This window comes from Carassius carassius, chromosome 31, assembly GCF_963082965.1.
Source record: "Carassius carassius chromosome 31, fCarCar2.1, whole genome shotgun sequence".
Classification (NCBI taxonomy): Eukaryota; Metazoa; Chordata; class Actinopteri; order Cypriniformes; family Cyprinidae; genus Carassius; species Carassius carassius.
The window spans coordinates 29,178,259-29,200,153 of NC_081785.1; the positions used below are offsets into that span (position 1 = coordinate 29,178,259).

At 37.8% G+C, this 21,895-nt stretch overlaps 1 protein-coding gene across 3 annotated transcripts in view; it reads left to right on the top strand.

The window, feature by feature from the left end:
• Positions 1–14,775: 14,775 nt before the first annotated feature.
• Positions 14,776–21,895, top strand: part of esrrb (estrogen-related receptor beta) — a 72,246-nt gene continuing 65,126 nt past the window's right edge. For 2 of the 3 annotated variants that reach the window (XM_059519472.1, XM_059519474.1), the window contains exon 1: positions 17,849–17,974. In XM_059519472.1, coding sequence (XP_059375455.1) covers positions 17,925–17,974 — 50 coding nt within the window. In that variant the 5' untranslated portion in view covers positions 17,849–17,924. Of the gene's footprint in view, positions 14,884–17,848; positions 17,975–21,895 lie in introns of those variants that run through there. The other variant, XM_059519473.1, reaches the window with a different exon arrangement.

The following is a 21,895-nucleotide window of genomic DNA, read 5'->3' on the forward strand; positions in this document are numbered from 1 at the left end:
TTCTATGGCATCATTGTGACTTAAAAAAAAAATATCTTCAGTGAACTGTTCTTAAAATAACCATTTTTAAGAACATTTTAATAATCTAAAGCACCCTTTCCACTATAAATAAGTATTTTGCAAATTAATGTTAAAGGTATGAATGAAACCATCCATGCAAATGAACCTTTATTTTTAAGTACGTGGAAGAGCAATTTTAGGTGCTCCAAAGAACTGTTCTTAAAAGATAGAGTTTTTTCTTAGTGTGAGGAACATTTTGATAATCTAAAGAACCTTCTTCCACTGTTAAGAACCTTTTGTGGAATGGAAGGAAGGAGAGTAGGCTCTGATAGTGTAGTTACAGCATTAGCAAGGGTTAATGGGACCATGTTAACCAGCTAAACCTAATTAGGGATAGGCTTGGGACTATGTTCATTTGACAGGAATATTGTTTCACAAGGTTTCCAAACATTTTGACCAATGAGTTTCCGTGACTTTTCCAATTGCTTGTGGTTTCTGGATAATTAATTTTTTTTTTTTAGGAACAGAGATTGCACCCACAAAGAGCAATTTCTAACTGATGCAATATATTGAAGATGAGCATAACTGATTTTCCATTGTTTTAGAATGGAGTTTAATTTGGATCAGGTTTTGATTCCAGGTGGAGCGAGAGATGTTGATCCAAGAATTCATCCTTCTTGCGGGCGCTGTGTTACACGTGATGCATGCACAGATACACACAGTCCTGCTGTCACACACACACACACACACACACACACACTCAGATACAGATGGACAGACGTGCCACAGAAGGCAGCATACTGTTCCTTGAGGCTATGAAATGCCAGCCACTGCATCACTTGATGCCCTAAAGGCCTGACAGACAACACTAGTACAAGGTGAGTCGATGGCTTTCTGACTTACAGCTCAACATTTTTCACCAGAAACAAGCCCCCCCCCCCCCCCCCCCCCTATTTTAAAATACTATATTGAATGTTTTGAATGGTGGAATTTGTTCCTGTAAATTAGTTTTGACTTTCATGCTGTTTTACTATAGAACGACATCACGAATGAAAATGCAAACAGCCTTGTGATAGAAAATATTTTATTTCACGGTTTTAAAAATTAGAATATTTTTTTAAGTCTATAATAATTTGATCCTATTACTCTGCAAACAGTCTCTGATGTCCACTGACCGGTTCAGCCAATGGTGTGTAAACAATCAGCAGCAAAAGCAGATGCATCGCATGTGTTTGAAAGCAGCGGCCCAAGGCACGCCTCAGGCTTTCCCAGCAGTCTCTGCTCTGCCAGTTCTCCACGAGTGGATGCTCACAGCAGACATTAAGCGGTTAATGCTCAACTAGTTTAGTGATATCACATGCGGAGTTATTGACCACATCCTCCTCCCCACAGCGGATGATTGAGCTTTTAGATGTGTATCTGCACCATTCACAGACCTTCTCCGTCTTAAACAAACATTGTGTAATCAGTCACGGGAATACTCAAGCAATATGAATCAATTTGGAAAAAAGACTTTCCACATTAGTGCTGCTGTCAAGCACAAATTACAGTGAAAGCATGCTGATGAAATGAGCTGATTGGAAAAGGTTTGACTTAAGCAGGGCCATTGCTAGAAATTCATGCATTTTGGGTGCCTCTCATTTCCTGCAGTGTTGTGGATGGTAAATCAGAGACTTTGTCACTCAAAGCTAAAATACCCGGCCAATGGCTCTCTGAAACCAGGCTGAGAAAGAGAGGCCAGAGACAAGAGCAGTCGGCAGGAGCGCAGGGACTGTGCCAACGCAAGCAGCGCTGCAGTATTAAAGAGCATCAGAAAGCTCAGGAGCACACAGAACACACATCCACTGAAAGACTGAAAAAATGACATTAGTTCCAGATCTGCATTTTTATTCCAGTCTTACAAATTCACTCCAGTTCTGTCATGAGCATCAGTTTGTCTGTATTTCACAAAAGCTTTGAATGCAGCTCATACGAGTCAGAACTGTCTGTTTATATACTGTACAGTCGTGGCCAAAAGTTTTGAGAATTACATAAATATTGGAAATTGGAAAAGTTGCTGCTTAAGTTTTTATAATAGCAACTTGCATATACTCCAGAATGTTATGAAGAGTGATCAGATGAATTGCATAGTGCTTTTTTGCTATGAAAATTAACTTAATCCCAAAAAAACCTTTCCACTGCATTTCATTGCTGTCATTAAAGGACCTGCTGAGATCATTTCAGTAATCGTCTTGTTAACTCAGGTGAGAATGTTGACGAGCACAAGGCTGGAGATCATTATGTCAGGCTGATTGGGTTAGAATGGCAGACTTGACATGTTAAAAGGAGGGTGATGCTTGAAATCATTGTTCTTCCATTGTTAACCATGGTGACCTGCAAAGAAACGCGTGCAGCCATCATTGCGTTGCATTAAAATGGATTCACAGGCAAGGATATTGTGGCTACTAAGATTGCACCTAAATCAACAATTTATAGGATCATCAAGAACTTCAAGGAAAGTGGTTCAATTCTTGTAAAGAAGGATTCAGGGCGTCCAAGAAAGTCCAGCAAGTGCCAGGATGGTCTCCTAAAGAGGATTCAGCTGCGGGATCGGAGTGCCACCAGTGCAGAGCTTGCTCAGGAATTGCAGCAGGCAGGTGTGAGCACATCTGCACGCACAGTGAGGACAAGACTTCTGGAAGATGGCCTGGTGTCAAGAAGGGCAGCAAAGAAGCCACTTCTCTCCAAAAAAAAACATCAGGGACAGATTGATCTTCTGCAGAAAGTATAGTGAATGGACTGCTGAGGACTGGGACAAAGTCATATTCTCCGATGAAGCCCCTTTCCGGTTGTTTGGGGCATCTGGAAAAAGGCTTGTCCGGAGAAGAAAAGGTGAGCACTACCATCAGTCCTGTGTCATGCCAACAGTAAAGCATCCTGACACCATTCATGTGTGGGGTTGCTTCTCATCCAAGGGAGTGGGCTCACTCACAATTCTGCCCAAAAACACAGCCATGAATAAAGAATGGTACCAAAACACCCTCCAACAGCAACTTCTTCCAACAATCCAACAACAGTTTGGTCAAGAACCATGCATTTTCCAGCACGATGGAGCACCGTGCCATAAGGCAAAAGTGATAACTAAGTGGCTCGGGGACCAGAATGTTGAAATTTTGGGTCCATGGCCTGGAAACTCCCCAGATCTTAATCCCATTGAGAACTTGTGGTCAATCCTCAAGAGGCGGGTGGACAAACAAAAACCCACTAATTCTGACAAACTCCAAGAAGTGATTATGAAAGAATGGGTTGCTATCAGTCAGGATTTGGCCCAGAAGTTGATTGAGAACATGCCCAGTCGAATTGCAGAGGTCCTGAAAAAGAAGGGCCAACACTGCAAATACTGACTCTTTGCATAAATGTCATGTAATTGTCGATAAAAGCCTTTGAAACGTATGAAGTGCTTGTAATTATATTTCAGTTCATCACTGAAACAACTGAAACAAAGATCTAAAAGCAGTTTAGCAGCAAACTTTTTGAAAACTAATATTTATGTAATTCTCAAAACTTTTGGCCACGACTGTACAGCAGCAAAGTTTGTTCTTTATTCAAACATATTATTAAAAATAATTGTGCTTGTTATTATAGTATCAGTGATATAGTATAACATTTTTTGTTAATATTTTTTTATTAGATTTTATTTTAATATTTTAGGTTTTCATTAGAACTTTAGTAGAATTTTAGTAATTTTGTTGTGTTTTTGTCATTATTGTTATTATTTTAAGTAGGCAAAATGTAGAGCACTCAAAGAAGACCGGCGAGCATTTTGACTGGAGGTTGAACATCACCTCAATGTATGAAAGTTCCAAAATAATCTCCAAATGCAATGGAACTTCCAATTAATCTCCAAAATTGGAACTTCCAATTTCATCCTGCATTTGCGTATATGGAGGATCTTTCTGGAGTCCGAGCATGTCATTTTTAACACAGTACCAAACACACCACACATGCAGTGAAGACATTTCTCAATCTCACTGAAACATGTGGAACATTCTAAACCTGAATCGAAGCTGATGAATCAATATCAGCACATGAACTAAGCTTACTGAGTATAGCCCAGAAGAATAGAGGCTGTAATCGAGAACCAATGAAATACTAAACACTGATTATATTATAGCAAGTGTGTGCTTTATTTTGATGGTTTTGCTTTTTTTCCCCTATATTTTTAGGGCTAGTAAATATGAGATCTATTCCATGACAAGCTTTAGTTTGCCTGTAGTTTTTCCAAATACTTTTTGCCTCAAGTTTAGTGTTTTATTTCTCCTAATAACATACACTTCATATATTGACACTTTAATTGAACATGTAGGGTCACTAAAACCAAATATTGTGCAAATATCCCCTCCAGACATCACTTTAGGCTACTTCTTTGTGTCAGTGCAGTGTGAACATTTACATATTTGACAATGAAACAGATTCCCTCTGCAAATGACTCTCTGATTCGATTTTAAAGACCTTGATTTATCACCTTTTTTGCAGCCGTTTGTAACTTGAGTGTGCGGTTTCACTCGTTCTAGTTATTTTACTAGTACAAAAACTGTCCATTCTGCTGCTTTATATATCACAAACTGGTATTTGTCATCATATTATTTTAGTTTATTATCATACGCATAAACAAAATGGTTTATAGATCATAATTTTAGCATTCTCTGCAGCACAGAAGTAAGCTGTTTGCTGTGAATATGTGCGACTCTTCTGATTCATTAGTGGATGTATGTGGGCCCTCTTGGGTTTTTCTGATACTTTGATGCATCAGGAGCATATCTGTACAGCCCTCCCCCTTAATGCTGAAATGACAATGACATGCTTTCTAATCAGGCACGGTGTAAAATGTCCATGTGAATTGCAGTCATCAAAGCCGGCCAGCAGTCCATTAGCAAGGCAGGAAGAAGATTGTCTCTGAAATGAAGTCATTAGTTACGCAAACCCCACGACCGAGTGCTTGTTTGGATGAATCGGTCTGATCTATCTGCTGCCGCGATGACTGTTTTACAACTGTTGATGTTTTATGACTGTTCCCCAGTGAAGCGGATACTTCTCGTGCTGATCAGAGTCTGCCGTCGGTCTGAATGGCCCCAGTTAGGGCAGAAATTAGGGCCGAGGAGAGGGGCTAATAACTGTTATTAACCCCGCGCGGACGTGGCCGTGGAGCGAGCGGCCCGATAACGAGGGCCCGCTGTCAGAGTTCTGAGGTGCGACGCGGAGCCACTCGCCCCCTAGGAGAAGCTAACTTATTAAAATAATGAATTAGCCCACCAGATTACTGGAGCCTGCGGCAAAGGCAATTATCCCTCTCCAAATCCCCGGCCGGGGCTCCCGACGCTGCCATAAAACAAGCGCTCGCAAAGCACAGCAACAGAAAGCCCATTCCGATGAAAAGGCTTTTAATTAGGATCCCTCCCACCGCGGGCGGCCCTTTATACTGCCGCCACAACACGAGCCCTCGATGAAGAAGAGAAGCGTCTGAAACTGCGGGAGAGCGGCGTGCAGAAATGATGCGGGAATATCGAACAGGAATGAAACTGTAGAGATGATTGAGCAAATTGAGTTTGTGTGTGTGTGTGTGTGTGTGTGTGTGTGTGGCCCAATAAGAGTCATTAATCCCACATGCCAAATCTCAAAAGATAATAAGTGACATTCACTCTAGGACTATAACAGGAGAGCGGAGTACTGTTATAATAATAATGCATCAAATCAAGCCATGTAATAGTATTTCAAAATAAATAGAATAATAACTTATAAACTGAGGTGGAAAGCCTTTCATTAGTTAGTGTAGGGCTGCAGCATTCTGGATGAAACGGATGTTGCAGTATTATTTTTTTTTCTGGAATATATAGTGCAATATTAAAAGATGACTTGAATAACCCTATTTGTAAACAATTAATTATTCAGAATGATTATGGTTCTCTGCATGGAAAATATTTACAAATAAATAAATAAAACGTTTTATTCATGTTTAAGTTTTTTTATTCATTCCAAATAATAACAATATTGTTTTTGATATTCAATATGTTCAAAATAATTATGATTTTTTTTTATTATTATTGTGATTATTATTTAATAAATATATTGTAATAATACTAGTGTTAAAATAAGACACTGAGTATTTAATAAAAATTATTATAAAAATACTAATATTTAATTTCTTTATTTTCAGTCGTTAATTTTGGTGAAGACTGTAAACTCTCCTGTCTATAAATGCTTCTCATTACAAATTGGGGGTCAAAATTATGTTTCCAAATGCACATCATAAGCAATGTATGAGTGATGGCTTTTGCAGCAGTATTTACAGCAAATTGAGCTGCTCGAGTGTAAATGAATACAGTGCTGCGCTTCGCTCTGAAACACTCATGCATCATATATTTCTTTAATTAAATCCCAGCTCTCGGGATGTGATAATTACCTGGTTTGTGTCTTTGTGATTGGCAAGTAAAGTGTCCTGTGCATTTTTACATTCACTGTAGACAGAAAAATGACTGGAAACATGTTGTGTCATGCCTTGCTAGTGTGAAACTGTGGTTTCTATCAGCCAAATGAGAGTGAATGAAATATGAATGAATGAAATAGGTCAGCAGCTACACTGACTAAAGGGCCTTCATGCACGTGGTAACAAATATGCAGTTATAATAGTGTTTCACACATGTTCTGCATGGCAGGGTCAGAGGACTGCAGACTGAGCAGTCAAACTGAGCTAATGTATATTAGGGTATACTAGTAAAAGTACATACATTCTCAGAAAAAAAAGTTAGAAAAGTTGTCACTGGACCTGTGTTTGTGACTCTGGTATTTTGATGTATTTAAAGCACCGTAAGTAATGACAATGAAAATATTGTATATCACAGAGCATCTCTGATCTCTGAACAGTTATATGTCACACTGACTCTAATAACGCTCCATCAACAGCACACAGAAGTGTTGAAGGAGTCCGTCCAGCTCAGTGTGTTTCAGGCTGCCACTGAAGCACAATCAAGAGGCCCTCCGACCCCCTGCCATTCATCACTTTTACACATTAGCCAGACATGGGCAGGAATATGAAGGAGTTTCTTTACCGTGAAGGATCAGCATGGGAACATCCATTTTAATCAGCAGGGAGATTCACCACTGTGTGTTTAACAGTCTCTGAACTCTCTGCTCAACGCGGCTGAATATCTTACAGCTTTATCCTGATGGCCAGCTGCAACACATACGAAACCAATGAGAAATAATGATGAAGTATTTGCAACATATACAGACATTTCAATTAATAGCAAACTGTATCACTGTATGAACACGCTTGCATTAATCTGAGCAACACCAAGGAAAACCACCGCTGATTTTGCTCATATATGATTAAAGTTAATAAACGACATTGTTTGGTGAGGAAATGATGCAAGTCAGTTAAATGAGGTAAATTCTCAGAGCAGACGTGCATGAGCTGCCGTCGCATCAATCTCAGTCGCCATCATAGACACGCAAATTGAAAACTAAAGAAAGTCATTTTGTGCCCAATGGAAGTGTTCCTGACTAAATTTTGTTTGCCATTAAGAAGTCAATTAAGTGTTGGACCGCTGCTTTGAGACTCTTATAAACCCACACACTCTTTAAAGGAACAGTTCACCGAGAAATGAACATTAGCTGAAGATGTGTTCACCCTCAGGCCGTCCCAGATCAGGATGAGTTTGTTTCTTCATCAGGTTTGTAGTAATGTAGCATTGCATCAGTGTCTCATCAATGGATGCTCTGCAGTGAATGGGCGCCGTCAGAATGAGAGTCTGATAAAAACATCACAATAATCCACAGCACTCCAGTCCATCAGTGAACATCTGGAGAAGACACAAGATGAAACAAATCCAGCATTAAGATGATTTTAACTCAAATACATAGTCTATAATCCATTATAACACTTCCTCAAGTGAAAAAGTGCATCTGCTGTTGTCTCTCACGTCAACATCCAGACACAGATTAGTTTAGAGCTGTTTAAACGCTGCTTGATCTGTGCAGATTTCTCTCCTGATTCAGACCAGAACACTTTCTCACTGGAGGAAGTGTTATTATGGATTATTTTCTCCAAATCTGTTCATCATGAAGAAACAAACACATCTACATCTTGGATGGCCTGAAGGTGAGGACATTCTCATTTTGGGGTGAACTATTCCTTTATGTGTTATTTGTGAATGGTGCATTGCTGGCTTGTTCTATGTGAATTATCTACGTATAAAAAGGAGGCGAGGTTGGCACGGAATAAAATACCAGGGACTTCAATTTAAATGTGCATGATGCAGCACTGTATAAGTGCAGATAACATCTGGTTGGTGAATATAACACTGAAATATGGCACAAATGTATACAAAAGTGAGCTCGACTTCCCAAAACATACAGTGTTTTTAAAATGTGTGTGTGTGTGTGTGTGTGTGTGTGTGTGTGTGTGTGTGTGTGTGTGTGTGTGTGTGTGTGTGTGTGTGTGTGTGAGGTAAAGAAGTGCACAGCCATCCTTCATGCTGGTGTTTGGTCAACTTTAGTCTGGTGAGCAGAGCAGGACAGTGAAGGTCACACACTGGCAGACTCTCGTCCCTCTCTCTCTCTCTCTCTCTCTCTCTCTCTCTCTCTCTCTCTCTCTCTCTCTCTGTCTGTCTGTCTGTCTGTTTTTTTTCCATCAATTTCTGTAAAATGATATTTTCCTCTGCCACCATGCATTCTGTTGTTTTCTTGTCTGAGATTTCTCTGTTGTGTTGTTTTGAGAGGTACTGTCGTCCTCACGTGTGTCATTTCTTTTAAACTGTAAGTGTGTGTTGTGTCTGTATCATGTGCTTTCATATTTTTCTAGATTTCTAGACTATTGGCTTCGAAAAATTGGCTTCAAACTGGATAAATTAAGAATCTGACCATGGCTATTGATATATTTTTTCTATTTTTCACATTTAATATCATACAGCATGATTATTTCAGTGAGATACATTTTAGGTTCATTATTCCATAAAAATAAAAAAAGGAATTTTATCATTCAAAATAACTTTTTTTTCTAACTTGCAGTGTCACTCTTGCCATTTTATTGATCCACTGATATGCTATTATAGTTCTTTAAAATATTTGTATTTTTTTTCATATTTAATTTTTTATATTAATTTTAGTTCAAGTTTAAGTAAATTTGTTGTGTTCATATATATATATATATATATATATATATATATATATATATATATATATATATATATATATATATATATATATATATATATATATATATAATTATTATTATTATTTGCTTATATGTCTATATAGATTTTATTAAGTTTAGTTTTACATTTTTGTTTTTTCAGTTTCAGTTATTTTAAGACTAACTAAACAAATATGAGAAATGTCACCTTGGCTACTAGATTAAATTTTTTTTATCTTTTATTTCAGTTAATATTTTATTCAAGTAATGAAAATGCTTTTCTTAATTGTTCTTCTTTTTTGATTTCAGTTTGATATGGGTGCATCTAAACGTCTTCAGTCCAGTCCTCGCACAAAGCATTGAATTACTTAGAGTATATTATTCTGTCATCTGGACTACTGTTACAATACAGTTAAATACTCTTTATTTTTACTGTTAAATAATTTTATTATGCTGCTTTTTTTAATTTGTGCATTAAAAATCACCACTATATTGCATAGAAAGCACAACTGAGACAACATCCTTTTGTGTTTCATTGAAGAAGGAGACAACAGGAATGACAATGAATCAATGAACTGTAGCTGAAGTTTTCCAGAAATAAAGAGGATGAAAATGGAGTTGAACGCAGGTGCAGTGAAGTGTCAGCGGTGCTGGCTGAAGGTCTCTCAAGCGTCCACGGCTCTTTTGTTGAGGAGCGTCACTGATAGCAGATATCCCTGATCAATAAAAGCTGTCCGCTCCTCTCTTTCTCCTCAGGCCTTTATTTCTGCTGCTCATCCAGTCATCGTGTGGATCTGAGTACATGCATGTGTCTGGAGGAGAGGAAGCGTGCGCCGCTGGTACTGTGGCCAGTCTCGGACCCCTTTATCAATCAGGATTTTAATTATACACATCCCAGCTGACAGCTAGATTAGAAAGCAATCGACGCTATCGGCCAACAAATCTAATTACTGTTTATTGACAGATAACAACGCGCTCCTTTCACTTTCCCAAATGAGATAAACTTCATTTTAGCTGCTTCTTGGTGTGAAGAGGGTCCGACGCGCTTACTGTCCACCAAAGACTTTCTAATGACCTGCTTGTTATGATGGGATTTACAGTTTTAGTGTCAGATGTGAGCAGCATTAACAGACTCAGTTCTAGCAGATGACCCTATGGGTTTTTCAATGGCTGAAACAAGAGAGCAATGGCAAATACAATTTAATTACAGCAAATGAGAAGTAAAAAAATTAAAGAAACAATAACACAATGTAGTTGGCCTATTTTGTAGAATCGCAGCCTTTACGTATTCATGTTAAACTCTGAGCGAGAAAGTCATTATTACTCTCCTAAATGAAGTCAGAAACTAAATGTAAAGCAGCCAAAACTAAATAAATGAACAATGGCTGAGATGACACCTTCACAACGGTTTTTAAATGTTTTGAAAGAAGTCTCTTCTGTTCACCAAGGCTTCATTTATTTGATTAAAAATACATAAAAAACTGTAAAAATGCTAAAATATTATTTCAGTGTAAAACAGCTGTTTTCTGTGTGAATATCTGTTAAAATGAAATTTATTTCTGTGATCAAAGATTAATTTTCAGCATTACCGAGGCTTCAGTGTCACATGATCTTCAGAAATCAGAATAATATGATGATTTACTGCAGTGTTGAACACAGCTGTGCTGCACAATATTTTTGTGGAAACCGTGATACACTTTAGTTTAGGATATATAAAATGATTTTGATCAATTTAATGCATCCTTCTCGAAAAAAAAAAAAATAGAATTTCTTATATATATATATATATATATACTGACTCCAAATGTATGGTAGTGTATGCAGTACGAGTTATTTCTGTATGACATCTAACAAAATATTATTCGATTGGCATAAATCAAAGTATGTTAGGTTATTACTAGCTGACTGTAAGATGTCAATAGTCAAACATGTTACCATGATGTCAAATGATTATTGAAAACTGTATATTTGTAGATTAATCCACATTAAAAAGTCTAGTAAAAAGCACATAGTGTCATGACCTTGAGCATAAGATTGACACTGGGAAACACACACACACACACTGATACACACACACACACACACACACAGAGACACACACACACACACACACAGAGACACACACAAAATCCGTAAAAAAAATTTTTTTATTTTTAAAAAAAAAAAATAAACTCTCAGCTGTGGTCAGAATGATTTCACAAAAATACAGTAAAAATGTTACATATTTACTGAACAACTTTTAAATATTATAATTTAAAACTGTAATTTATAAATAAGTTAAATGAAAACATTTTACTTCTCTGCTGAATTATCAGTTTACAGTTTTCACTGTGAATTTTAAGATGACTTTTTTTGCTTCCAAAAAATGGTACAAATAATGGTAACATTATTTTACTGTAAACTTAAAGTATTGTAAGGTTTGATCTATTACAGTTTTTCCAGTTTATCGTGTATGAACTTACAGTACCAGTTAACAGGTTTTGTTTGTAGTAATGGCAAAAAAGACGTGAAAAAATAACAAAAAAGACAAGTCTGTTATTTTCTGGAGACATAGTTAAAATGTATTAATTTAGCCTGTCACGGTACATTGCTGTTTATTAGCACATAAACACATTTTATGCACATGACAGAATGTCTGAAATCTTACAGAAATTTAGTTGAATCGGCTTTTTGAACTGGAAAAGGCACCCGTTTGATAGCATGAGCCATAAATGATGAGCGCTGGGCTTCAGTAGAGCAGCTGCTCCGTCACAGAGTTGATTTTAGGTATGCAGTGACACTCATGGACTCTTCTCTCTATCATTGCCACATTAGACACGTTACTGTTTAAAAAACCTGCGAAAGAGCCTCAGGTAAAGCCGGCCTAAATGATTGGATTATTGTCCTTCCATTTGGCGGCGAGATAATGACTGAATGATAAACATTGCAGTGTATAGATTTCCTGTCAGGCCCCATGAAGTAGACATCCTCATTTCTTGAGTGTTTCACCCCCCGTTCCTCTCTCACACACACACACACACACGTGCACGCCGGCATCCATTCAGAGATTCAAAAAGCACTTACGGCCTCCTGTCCAGTTTTGTTAAGTGAGTAAATCTGCAGCCGGACCGTGGCTTCCAAATGAAATTTGGGCCGATGGACTGAGTGGACCGAGAGGAACGGACGGAGAAACGAGCGCACCGGAGGGTGGATGGACTCTTATTTGGTTTAGCGATGGAAAGAAAAATGTTTGGGTTTTGAATTATGCAATGTTCGGAGGGACAGAAGTTCAGATTAATGCTTGATCCTGTTTGATCTGAGGACATAATTCACTGGGTCTTGTCTGTCTCCTGCTCTGAACGCCAGTGACTGTAACTCAGTTTGCCATGATGTCCTAATTCATTTACAGGGACTGCAGGGAAAAATAAGTAGGTATCAGGAGTTTGGAAAAGAAGCCGCTGTCTAGCACTCGTGACCCCGGGAAGCCACCCGAAATACACTCTATGATGTTTCCAGCTGTATTGGATCAACATGATGAAGGTTTATGGGAAGAGCGGCTATCCACGTTTATTAACTCAAGTGTTTTTATTTCTTCTGTGGTTCTGAGAGCATCTTGGGTTTCTTGTACCAAATGTTTCTTCTCGTTTGTCTTCTATAACTGACGGCAAACACAAATGCAAGCCTATTCTTTTTAAATGAATACAGTCTGCATGTGTGTGGCATGTGAAAACAGTGCATATTAATAACACACATCTGATAGAAACATATGATGGAAAGGTGTTTGTTTAAAACACTGCTGTAGGATTTACTTGAAACAGCATTCATTCAGAAATTGATAGTTCATTTCACAAATCATTACAAAGAAATGACATTAATTATTTGTATTTATTTTAAGTAGAAAGACCATAATAGAATTTTCTTCTAAAATGTACTCCAGTAATCTTTTATTAACATTTTTATTAAAAGTTAAAAAATATATTTCTTTACATTGTACATATAAAAGTCAGCTTGACTGTGTTTTAATTAATTAATATATATTTATAATGTTTTATATATATATATATATATATATATATATATTTTTTTTTTTTTTTTTTTTTTTTCAATGTGTTATTTGCCATTTATTTGTAATTAATTGTAACATTTAAAAGCTAATTCTGAGTGGAAACTGTTTCAAAGGAAATCCTTCACCAAATATTTTCAGTGTGCATTGTTGCAAGTTACATTTACTTGTTACATTTATTAGTTTGGCATACTCTTTAATGCAAAAGTATTTGTTATGGTGTTGCTAGGTTGTTCTTGGTGGTTGCTAGGGTGTTACTTACTGCACCTGTGCCAAACAATCCCGAAATACACATGTAGACCCTCCTCAGTGTAAATCTATGTGTCCATTTTATTGTACTGTATGTCCACTTGTTTTCCAAAAGTCAACCAGCCATAAGTTTTGAGCAATCATTCATATGTGGAGCACAAACGCTGCAGGACGAGTTACAGGTCAAATGCATAATAAGTAAGAGCAATAGTAATTGTGACGCTTGCTTTAGCAAACAATATTATACTCATAACTTATGGTCTCTAGTTCCAGTCCTTGCAAAATAAATAAAAAATCAGTTCACATGAGTGCTAATATATTTTGCTGTTATATAGATAAACTGTTATCAGAATATCTTTGAAATGAGTTTTCATGAAATACATTTGCTGAAGGAAGTGATTGTCTTGGTTTCAGTGATTAGTGGTTGTTGATTGGTGTTTAAGTTGTGGTGAAACAGCACTCCCTCTAGTGGAGTCTAGTGGAATCATGCACACTTTCATTCCCTGAATCAGATATCTTTCCTTGGGATGTCCCAGTGATAGGCTTCAACGTTTAATGAAAGCACAATTTCTCCCTTATCACTGAAGCAGCTCTGCTCATGCTTGCATGTCTGTCTTTTGATCTATATATGAAAAAGAAAAATCTAACAACACTTTTGCATTTTGTTTCTATCTCATTACAGTAGCTGCAAAAATCAGCAGCATGTTAATTTAAACTATATGATGGTCAAAACAGGCATTTTGAGACCTTTAAAACCTCTGGTCATGACATTTCAGCCAGTGATTATTACAGACAGCGGTCTCAGTCCAGACGCTCGTGTTGATCTTCTGATTTATTCATCAGTGAAATCTTATCCAACACAACTAAACAGTGCTCTAGTCCAAATATGCTTTTCATTGGCTTCTAGAAAATATGAAACAGAAACCAGGTAAGAGAAACCCTCGCAATGGCAGGGAATTTATAAAATAGTTGAGTAATCGAAATTAGTAGCCTATATGTTTCAGTAACTTTATTTTGATGGTCCCTTTTGAACATTCTGTTGACAATAAGTAATGTTGCACAGTCAGTAGACTGTTTGCTTAATATCCGCTAACTCTTTATATTCTAGGCTACTGACTATAAGTAGCCTAACTTAGCAAGTACATGTCTCAGTACTCTACATCTCTAATGTTTATAATCAACAGAATGTGTTAAAGGGACCATCAGAATGAAGTGAAACCTATGCTTTTTGAAAAATGTGCATGACTTGTGAGGTTTAAGTCATGTTAAGGTAACACTGGTTTAAATGAGTTGGACTGCGCGCTGGCGGGAGACTTGAGGAGGAGCTCGTACAAATGCTCGTGCAGCGGCGCTCCTCCGCGTTAAACGCGCGCACTCGGAGATGGAGACGCACCTGAGGAGCTCCGGGAGTTTGTGTCTGCAGGTAGCCTACACTCGATATCTCCGCTCTTCTGTTCTTTTCTGGAGCACTACATCCTGAAATATCGTTTCTGTCTTCTTCCTCTTGCTGTCTGTGCGTTATGGCGCTGTTTGAAGCCTCTGGAGAAACGGGAACTTTCACACACCGCGGTGTTTTGACTCGTTCATTTGTTTACTCAAAGCTTTATCGACTAGCTTTGGCTAATTGGCACTTGTTAATTTATTTAAATACGTTTATAACAAAACTGAGCGATCGAAAATTCACACACACCGAGTGTCTCTCAAACTAAATTCACACAGATCTCAGTGTACATACGTCTCTTTTTCTTTAGCAGTTTTTGTGCATTTGGGGGACATTTGGAAAAGTATTTATACATACAATAATATTTAATTGTAAATATTTTGTTTTCTTTTAGTGTTTTGTATGTATAACCAATTTAAATCTAGATAACTGGGTAAACGTGTGAAATCAGACAAATTAAAAGATCTTTGAGAGAAAAATCGGTGTGTTAGGAATAAAGTAGTTAACAGTGATACAAACACTGTGATCAATAATAAACAGCTTGGCTTTTTGCTGAGCTCTTCATTTATAATAGGGACTATTTACTCCCTGAAACACAATACACACAGATTATGTGCTTTACTGCATTTACTGATTTAATTGTGATATATTTAATATGACAAACTGAGTTCAAAATGAGAAGGAGAACAGTGATTAATCTATAACTAAAATTCTTGCTTGTACATTAAGTCATTTATAATAAATAGACCAAACTGAAAACACTGACAACATTATTTCAGCTCTAAATATGAATTAGCTTTTACCTGGACTCATTTTATTTCTTTATTTATTTTGTAATATATCTATAGAATTTGATTTAAATTAATTTGTGCATCATCAAGTGCAGTTTGCACATGACGTGTACACGGCTAAATTAAATCTAGAGAGATCTCATCATTTAACACAAGCACAATATCAGCGTTTGATATCAAATCCTGTGTAACATAAGACCAGACCTTAATAAGCATTCCAAAGGGATTGCACGCAAATCATATGGATTAGGTTCGTGGATGAATGACCTTTAATTCCATGTTTTTCAATTAAATTACTGTATGTCCCTGAATCCCAGAGACATCAATCATCTACTCCGTATCAGCCACACGCTGATGACGATGATGATATAGTTTAAAAAGCACATGCAGATTCTCTCACAACTATTTTTATTCTCATGTCAGAGCTTTGTGTTTTGTGATTGGCTTGTTATGTGAACCGCATGCGCACATTTACAGGCATCCATATATTGAACTGCTGTCAAAGATATGAGAATAGCCTATTTATTACAGTTACAGGAACACAGAGGTTATTTCTGTTTTTTTCTAACAGTATTCAGATATTGCAACATATATGCATTTGATTTACACTAATTTTGTCTGTCCTTTTATACATGAGCATTCAGACTCTTGATCTCTCTCTGAATGCATTGGGTTTGAGTTTTAAGGCTTGCAGTGAGTCCTGTGATGATCAATAGGGCTCATGTGATGTTTTAGTATTGATTATGGAAACGCGAGCCGCTGAATAGAGCAAGCTGGGGTTCAGGAGTCATGTGGTGTCAAAGGCATATGTTGACCTGTAAAAATACACAAATCAGCTCGCATAACATCTGAATGATGTAGATTCATCAAAAAGATTTATTTTGCAATGCATATCTGTTACCCAGCATGCTTGAGCCATGTGTGTGTGTTTTGTGGATTTGTGACACTCAGGAAGCTGTTCAAACTGGACACTTGTCATGTGTGTGTGTTCGCTATGGCTCTCTTCTGATTCTCTGATCATCAAATGCTATAGAGCAGCGAGAGCGACTGTGAAACACTATATCTGCATTCTCTGCATTCTTCAAGGCTTGATCAACACCGAGACTCTGGTGATTAAAAGATTTTCTGCTTCTGGGTATCCAGCCTTCGACTCACGACTTGAAACAGTCCAGCAATGTTTATGTTAAATGTTCAAATGGTTTAATGAAGTATAATTTCATACACTAAATTCGAATGGATCGTCAGTGTGATTATAACAGCATGCCAGATCTGTCAAATGCATCTCTCCTGTTTTAGATGTTTCATGACATTACATAAAAACAGACCATTTTTATTTTAATTTTAATAAAAAAAAAAAAAAGTTTTAACTTACAAAATAATAAAACAAATATAAAAGGTGACATTGATAATGTTACTGTAACATTGCCACTTATGTCTTGTATCATTTTTACAGATTTCAGAAAAGTGGACTTCTGAAAATGCTTAATATTTTTTTTTTTTTTTGTAATTTAGAGTAGTTTTTAATGAAAAAACATGCTTTTGAATAACATTTTACAGTTAACACAATAGGTAGATGACAACAGGTTTTTCAAATGGTCATTGTAAATAATCCTGATGTGTAAAATAAACAAAACAAAACAAAAAAAAATAATCTAGGATAATAAAAGGTTTCCTCCTCAGACAGGACAAATCAGTTGTGTTTTATCCGTCTGGTTTTATATATTTGCTTCAGTCTGTCGTGTGTGTGATGTCTGTGGGAGTATTTCAGCACACTGCACATCAGCCCCGCCTCCTGCTGTTTCCCCTCCCCCTCCCCAGTGTAGCCCCGCCCATCAGTGTGCTGAAGCCCCGCCCCCGAGTCAGCAGCCAACAGCAGCTGTTCCATATTCATCAAGCTCTTGGGTCTTAAAGAGGCCGACACTGAGCATGCAAACACTCATTTCTGCCTCTCCGCTGCTAACACACTCATCGTAGCGCGCTCTCCTGCCTCCTCGCTCACTCTCTCACTCTCTCTCTCACCGCTTCACCCCGATCAGACCCCCCCCCCATCACACACACACACACACACACACACACACACACACACACACACACGTGTACCTGAGCTGGCGGTGGGCTGTGCTGCTGGAGGGGCTTTTCACCGCAACTTTTCGTGGTTTCGGGGGGAGAGGCGAGTGTCCGGCGTCTCCTCTTTCCTTCTTCTCTTCCTCCTGGAATGCTACAACTGGGCTGATGGACATTTCCGAACTTTGCATCCCTGATCCTCTCAGCTATCATAACCAGTAGGTGCATCTTCCTCTTTCACGCACTAACACTGCTTCCTGTTTTCAGCATCAGTCTGTCTGTTTTTCTTCTTCTTTGCATGTTAATAGTACAGTTTTCTTGCACTGGTTGAACTTTCTGCTGCTGTGATTGATGCGTTTTCATCTGCATGGATGCCCATGCTACTTTCCACACAAATGTGTGATCCTAATGTCAGCAGAGTGAGGTTTAGGTTGCTTGTTTCTCGTAGTGTGTTGCGTGACGCATGCGTCCCAGCAGTCGGACGCTCTTCTAGAGTCTTTAGGGTTCGGGTGGGACAAAAGGCACGGGACAGATGTTCGTTTATTAAAGTAATTAAGTGAATGAGAGAGGTGTTTTGGGTGGTGGAGTGGCCCCAGAGGAGCGGCTGAAGGGGTCCAGGTGTCCCGGGGCCGTCTGAGACCACAGGCACTCGCTTTAGAAAGACCAAAAGAACTTACAGAAGATTTACTTGAATTTTTTACTGAAATTAATCTGCTTTGACTTTCTTTTCTTTCTTTTTTTTAATTCTGCATGAAACATTTTTCCTCCTAATTATCTTAAAGCACATTTTTATTTTGCATTTGAATTATTATTATTCTTTTAACATTAAGGGTGTGTATGTCACATACAGTAATATACACAAGGTTTTTAAATCATGTATTGACAAGAACAGTCATCTGTTCTTAGTACAGTATTTAACAGTAACTAAAACAGTTCTAATTTAAAACATTATCAATACAGAGTACTATGTGCGTTGATCCATTGATGGATTTCTGGATATGGATTTGTTCATTTACTCTCAGTAACGTGTCACACCAGCTGCTCTGATAGAATGAAATGGGCCGAATGTACACTGTCTGTGTGTTTTGGGTAAATTACACTAGATTACACTCTGCGCACTTTAGTCATCCTAAACACATATTTTTCCTAAACACACATTTTTAAAGCTGCTTTGTAGTTTTACACTAAGACGGATTACAAAGGTTCAGGACAGCTCAGATGCGCTGACATCTCCACGCATGTATTTCCACATCGCCTTTGCCATTAGAAAACCTTTATTTAAAATTACTTCATCTCATTTCTATTTAAAATTCATATTTTTAAGGAGCTCGTTTTGTGCAAATGACTCTCTCCACTGAACATTTACAATCTGAAATAGTGTAAAACTACAGTGAGATTTTCTTTAGTAATTCGTTATTTAGAGCTTTAACTATTTTGGAGATTTTTTAAAATGTTGAAAAGATACAAAATAATTTTTTCTTTATTTATTTGTCTGTCATTAAATATGTGTCTCATAAATATGACTGTAAGGGCTGTATTGCTGCTTAAACACCATCATGTTACACTTTAACGTGACCTACTGTACCAAATTATTTTAATACATAAATGTGTAATAGTGATACAATTATATCTCAATCTGTTTGCATAGAAAATAATAAAAAAAAAAATTTCATTATGTAATTTGCTGATGCATATCAATGTTTTTTATTTTATTATATATATATATATATATATATATAGTGTTTTTTGTGTAATAGAGGAACCTGCTTTAGGATTTTGACTAGCCTTATTGTTTATTTGTTTTAATAAAAAAATCCACTTTGTTTAGTTTTAGTTAGTTGAAGCATTTCCTAAAATATTTCAACAAATGTTGTTGAAGTGATTCAATAAAATGTGTGTTTTATAAAATGAGCATAAAGAGCATTGTAATGACTGGCTGTGTTCATTTACTGATGGACACTGCATGTGTGTGAATTAAGTGCGTGTCACACACACTGTCCTCAGATGCACCGAAACACCACCGGTTAATGTTTACTGGCATGTGTGCTGAGATTGATGCTGCTTTTGTTAGTAAAGCACATGCTGTGTGTTTGAGTATTCATGTGTAGATCCGTGGCCATGCAGCCGGTCACTTTCACATCTTCTGCACTCTGCTGGGATATTCAATATGACCCGGAGCGAAGACTGACTAGACGTATTCTCGCTCACTGCGGCCTCATTTCAGGCTCTCGGCCGGGATGACAGCTGGATTACGTTCGTATGCAGAAAACCTCCATAAGCACAAATTGAATTGAACAATTGTTTGACTTCATTACCGAGTTAGCGGATCGAGCGAATAAAACGCGTATCTACAGCATTTCCGTTTTCCCTCTTCCGTTTTATCGCATTAGGTTCAGAAAAAAGCAGCTGTGGGAATTGCATTAGTGCATCTTAAGTTAAAAGCTCGGCGGTCTTTGAGCAAGTGTTTCAGTGCTGTTGGGTTAATCAGATTTTTGCTGTCTGTGAGGAGATGCTATCGCGGGTAACCAAAGCGGCCGGCTCTGACACTATCCAGATGGGATCAGCTTACAGTAATTTGGTTTCAGAAAACATTACTCACACAGATCCATGGCTGTGGTCAGCCCACATATTCATGAGCTCTGGAGAGGGTTTCGATTCTCTTCACGAGCCCTTCGCCGGCCAGCTGACCTTTGGCCAAAACGAGCACGCTTCTCGATTCGCTGCATGGTTTTTCAGAAACAAACACACAGGCTCTGGGTACCAGCGGGGGATTGTTTTTGGTGAGCACAGAGCAGTGTTGTAGCCTGCCACTCACCTGCGTTCTTTCCGTTGCGGGTTTATTATCGACACATGCTCTGCTGAGGGTCTTTGGTGCTCTATATTTGTCATCTGTGCACATATAATCACACTCTAACACCTCCAACTCTCTCAAACATAAGATTGGAGACATATCAGGAGACAGTATTACTGTGTTTAACGTCCGAGGAAGCTTACCATTGCAATGAAACTTCTTTATAATAGAAAAAGGTTCTTTAGATTAGTAGTAATGAACTGCTTGATTAAAGGCTCTTTGAGAAACCAAAAATGGTTCTTCAATGGCATCGATGTGAAAGCATCCTATTGCAACCTTTAAGTTTTGTATTTAATGTAGCTCTTAAACAATAAAAGAATGGCACATTTCTGAATAAAGCATGTGTAAATTCCTAAATTGAATGTGTATTGAGGCAGAAGGGCTGTGTTGTAGTGTGAGCGCTGTGGTCTCAGCGTGTCTTCACCGTAGGGTCACTTTCAGCGCTCTCACACCCTGCAGCAGTCACCGAGCCGCCCGGCGTCGCCCATCCGTCCCCAGGTCTCACCGAGCTAACCTTGGCATCCTGGCCGTGTCGTGACAGCAGGTTTAAAAATAAACCCTGCTCCGTTAGTGTGCTGAGGATAATGGCCCTCCAACGCATGCCGCACGGGGGTCACACACACTCACACACTCACACACTCACTCAGAGGAGACCACAGAGGAAGCAGGGACGCTTTAGACAGCAGGGCTCGTCTGTAACAAATGCTAACTTTAGCATGAAAGTTTTACTGTATTTACAAAGTTGCAGTCTTGTGAATGTTTAACATCACCATTACGATTTTGATATTTTCTGTTTTAATAATTTTGATGAGGTTTTTGTCACCTTTTTTTAATAGGTCTATATAGTTTTTAATTTATTTAAATATTATTTTAGTTAATCTTTTTTTTAACTAAATGAAAACGAAAAATGCTGCTTTGGGAACTAGCTGAAATAAAACAAGTTTGCATACCTTTTAACAGATTCATTTTTTATTTTTTTTTAATTATTACAATTAACATTTTATTTTATTTGTATTTTTATTTTTGTTGTTTTATTTTAGTTTCCGTTAGCTACTATAACCTGTGTTGCATGTAAGTGTTCACATGCAGCTCAATGCAGATATGCATCGCTAACCTGCGGCCCGTCCGGAGCACTTGCTCTGTATGTGCATCAATCCCACGCTCTGAGAGTAAACGCCGGGTCCTGATTTGCTCGGTAATCAAATGTTGGGGGGAAAATGCTAAGTCCGCTAATTTACACTTCAGAAAAGAGGGGAGAAAAAACATGAGGCTGAATGTCCGCGGGGCG